Below are 3,735 nucleotides of genomic sequence, written 5' to 3' on the forward strand. Positions count from 1 at the left end.
GTTGCTGCTGCCCTCAAGCACCTGGGAGTCATGGGATGGCTCCAATGCCACCTGGCTACCGTTGCTGGGGCTGCTGCTCTCCGGTACTGGGGAGCTGTGGGACATGCCCAGCACTGCCTGGCTGGGGGTGCTGCTCACAGCACTTGGTGCCGGCGTGCATCTTCTCTCCCGCCATGTTCTGGGCTGGCTGTAGGGCGTCTGTGCCTGACGTTGGATCCGGGAGCGGCGTCGTGTGGGGTCAGTCCCAGATGACCTGGAGCTGCTGCTGCCCTCAAGCGCCGGGGAGTCGTGGGGTGGCCCCAATGCCACCTGGCTACCTGTGCTGGAACTGCTGCTCTCTGGTGTTGGCAAGCCGTGGGATGACTGGTAGCCACCAGTGCCGGAGCCATCAATCTCTGAGCTGACACTGGAGTCTGTAAGGGGAAGCAGAAAGGTCACGGGAAGAGAGGCCACTGTGGAGAGGCCAGAGCATTTCCCACAGCCCTTCTGGAGCAGAGAGGTTCTGCCAAGCCCAGCCTGGGCACCCACTGCCACGCCTTGCCCTGAGCCCTGGCCCCAGCCCAGGGGCATGAAGGTGCTTTGCCTCTTACCGGTGCCCTGGCCAGCACAGCTCTCACACTCCCAGCTGGTCCTGCTGGTCCTCAAGTTGGAGCAGCGCCGGTGGGTGCCCTCGGCAGCGCAGGAGCTGCACAGGAGCAGTTCCCAGGGCCTGGGGAAACAAAAGGGTTCATGGCTGTGAGGACAAAGTGACCGCAGCACGGGATTGTGTGGCACAGCCTGTTCTCAGTCCTTCTGCTTTGAGCTCTTGGCGACACAGAGATCCCGTTGCAGAGCCCAGGGTGCCGCTTTGGCAACTTACCCCTCTTCCTCTGCCTGCTCCCTGCCTCCAGGACAAAGGCACTCGCGGGCGTCACAACGGCTGTGCCTCTCGATTAGCATTTCATCTAGAGGCCCGTTGTCCCATGGTGGCAATCTGATGGAGAAAGGGAAATCGCTGAGCCCCTGCTGCCGCGGCATAAGGCCGATGCAGGGTAGCCCTGCTCCTCCCCCCAACCCGGTTTACAGCTCCTCTGTGAAGCTGAAGCCCACGCTGACGGGACAGCAGAGGGCCAGGACTGGAGGGGCAGCCCCTGGCATGGCACAGGGCTTGCAGTCTCCTGTCCTGTGAGCCAGCAGGACACCAACCTCACGGGGATTCGGATGCCCATTTTGAGCATGTCCAGGATAAAGTCACGCTTGTCTCTGCAGACGGGGCAGTTGAAAGAAAAACCAGTGTACTGAGCCTGGCCCTGCAGCGGAAACAAAAGGAGCAGGAGTGAGGCCCTGGTGCTGCCCAGCGCCTGCCATGTCCCGGGGACGAGGGAACGTCTCCTACCTGGATGCAGCCCCGGTGGAACCAGGTGTGTTTGCAGGCGGGGCACACCATGGTGTGGTAGGACTTTCTGTCTTCCACAGGTTCCAGGCAGATGAGGCACTCAGTGTTCTTCTCTGGAGCCGCCTCCACCTCCTGCTCGGGGCGGTGCTCCCTGCAGAAGGAGCTGGGGGGAAGAGGGAAGGGATGGGTGAGGTGAGAATTGCTGAGTCCTTCCCTGGTGGGGGCGAGGAGGGGAGAGGAGGTACCTGTGCGGAGGATAGTACTGGGTGACACATTCACCCTCCACGGCACAGGGCAGATGGAAGCTGCGGTCGCAGCCCTCCTGGCAGCAGGTGATGGTGGCCCCACTCTTACCACAGACGAAGCATTCCTAGAATGAGCAGAGCAGCCACCATCAGCGACAGCCTCAGGGCCTCCCTGGCCAGCCCCACGCCTCTGGGCAGGGCGCAGGATGTGGCCGCTGCTGGGCTACAGCTCACAGATCTGCCCGGTGCACGAGGCTCCTGGGCTGGAGCCTCTGTGGAGCTGCTGGGAGCAAGGCTTTTGTCCTGGCGCTGTTTGGAGGGGCTGGGCTCTCTTTCCTGGGCTCTGGGCTAAGCTCCCCCAAACCTCACCTGACACAAATATCCCTGACCTTGTCAGATCCTCACCTTCTCCGCTGCCCGCTTGACTACGCGGGGAATGTCCTCAGGGAGAACTGCCACCATCCCTGATTCCTGGTCCTGCCAGTAAAAAAGCTCGCTGGCAAAAATCTGCAGAAGAGAGGAGGAGCTGATGAGAGCAGCGTCGCCGGGAGTGCCTGTCGGCAAGGGGGAGGTGTGATAGACAGTAAACTGTTTGTTCATCAAATTCCATTAAAGATACTATGTAGGCCTATTACACTGTGTAACAACTAACTGACTGCAAGTGCTTATCTAAGTTGAAATGCTGAAGCAAGGACTCCTATTGTGCAAAAGACTGAAAAGAGGGAGAAAGACAAAGAAGAAACAAAAGCTTTGTGAGCCACTCTCAGGAAAGCAGGAAATACGAGGAGTTGGTGATGTGAGGAAGACCCGGAAGGAGCGACCCCCTAGCTGCAAAGTGCGCAGACGCAGGGTACACCTCTGAGAGAGACCTGATACCGGAAGGCGGAGGATATAAAAAAGACGGACCCTCGGGAAGTGAGTGCGTGCCGTTGGTGGAGCAAGGACTCCCCGGCCGCCCAGCGCTGTTTTGCTTATTGCCGCTTGCTAAAATAAATTGAAATTGTCCTAACTTGCATCATTTTGGCAAGATAGTCTATAACAGAGGGAGCCCCGGGGCACTCACCACGCAAAAGAGATGGACATAGAATTCTTCGTTATCGGTTTTTGGCCCGCAGAGATCCGGGTCCGCCTCTGCCCGGCCGCACAGCACGCACGCTGGAGGGGAGAGAGCAAATGCCGGCAGGAATGAGCACCTCTGCAGAGCCGGGGGAAGCGTCCCTGAGGGATTGTCCCTGAGGGGCCTGCTCCGTCCCTGAGGGGCTGAGGGGAGGGGCTGGGGACCGTGTAGAGGGGCATCGCAGGCACTGCCTCCCCCTGCCACCACGCTCGGCCCCACGCTGACCGCCCCGACAGCCCCTCTGCTGTGCTGTGGGAGGGAAACTTTGCTCTCACCCTCCTCCATCGAGTCAGGGGACTCCTCTTCACTCTCAGACATGGCGCACGTTCACAGTGAGCGTTGGGAGCGTCCCTGTCCCAGCAGCACCGGCGTGTCTCTCCCAGATGCTCCTCGGCTGACTCTGAGGGAGAAGCGGGGCGCAGGTCAGCTCTCAGCACAGCCCCAGCGCCCCGAGGTGTGGGACCCCCCCTCTTCCCTTGGCAGCCCCCCGCAAGCCCCATCCCTCCCCTGCCCTCTCCTCACCTCCCAGGTCGCACTGACACACGGCTGGAGCCCAGTGATCCTTTTTATAGGCTTGTCCCTGTGGGTCACAGCGGCCATTGTGACATCAGCACCCCCATATATGGGCAGAGACACCCTTGGCGGTTAACATGGCCACGGTGAACATCAGCACCCCCATATATGGGCAGGGACACTCTTAGCGGGTCACAGTAGACACAGTGACATCGGCACCCTCATATATGTGCAGGTACACCCTTAGTGGGTCACAGTGGCCACGGTGACATCAGCACCCCCATATATAGGCAGGGACACGCTTGGTGGGTTACCGTGGCCATGGTGACCTCGGCGGCCCCAGGCAGAGGCGTCCTCAGCCTCCTGCCACCCCCTCTGAGGTTGGTGGCACCCACGTCACCAGGGCAGCTGATCCTGCGGCAAGTGCAGAGCCAAACACCTGGTCCCGTGGGGGATCCTGGGCTCGCCCATCCCACTCACTCCGA

At 60.6% G+C, this 3,735-nt stretch overlaps 1 protein-coding gene across 1 annotated transcript; it reads right to left on the bottom strand.

The window, feature by feature from the left end:
• Nucleotides 1-1,059: 1,059 nt before the first annotated feature.
• On the bottom strand, nt 1,060-3,055 carry LOC141919151 (E3 ubiquitin-protein ligase PHF7-like). Its single transcript, XM_074814176.1, is given in 8 exon segments — nt 1,060-1,090; nt 1,186-1,320; nt 1,322-1,369; nt 1,371-1,538; nt 1,621-1,745; nt 2,026-2,127; nt 2,684-2,775; nt 3,013-3,055. Coding segments are annotated over 8 exon segments (744 nt in total).
• Between the last annotated feature and the right edge of the window lie 680 nt (nt 3,056-3,735).

This window comes from Strix aluco, unplaced genomic scaffold (assembly GCF_031877795.1).
Source record: "Strix aluco isolate bStrAlu1 unplaced genomic scaffold, bStrAlu1.hap1 H_2, whole genome shotgun sequence".
In the NCBI taxonomy this organism is placed as follows: Eukaryota; Metazoa; Chordata; class Aves; order Strigiformes; family Strigidae; genus Strix; species Strix aluco.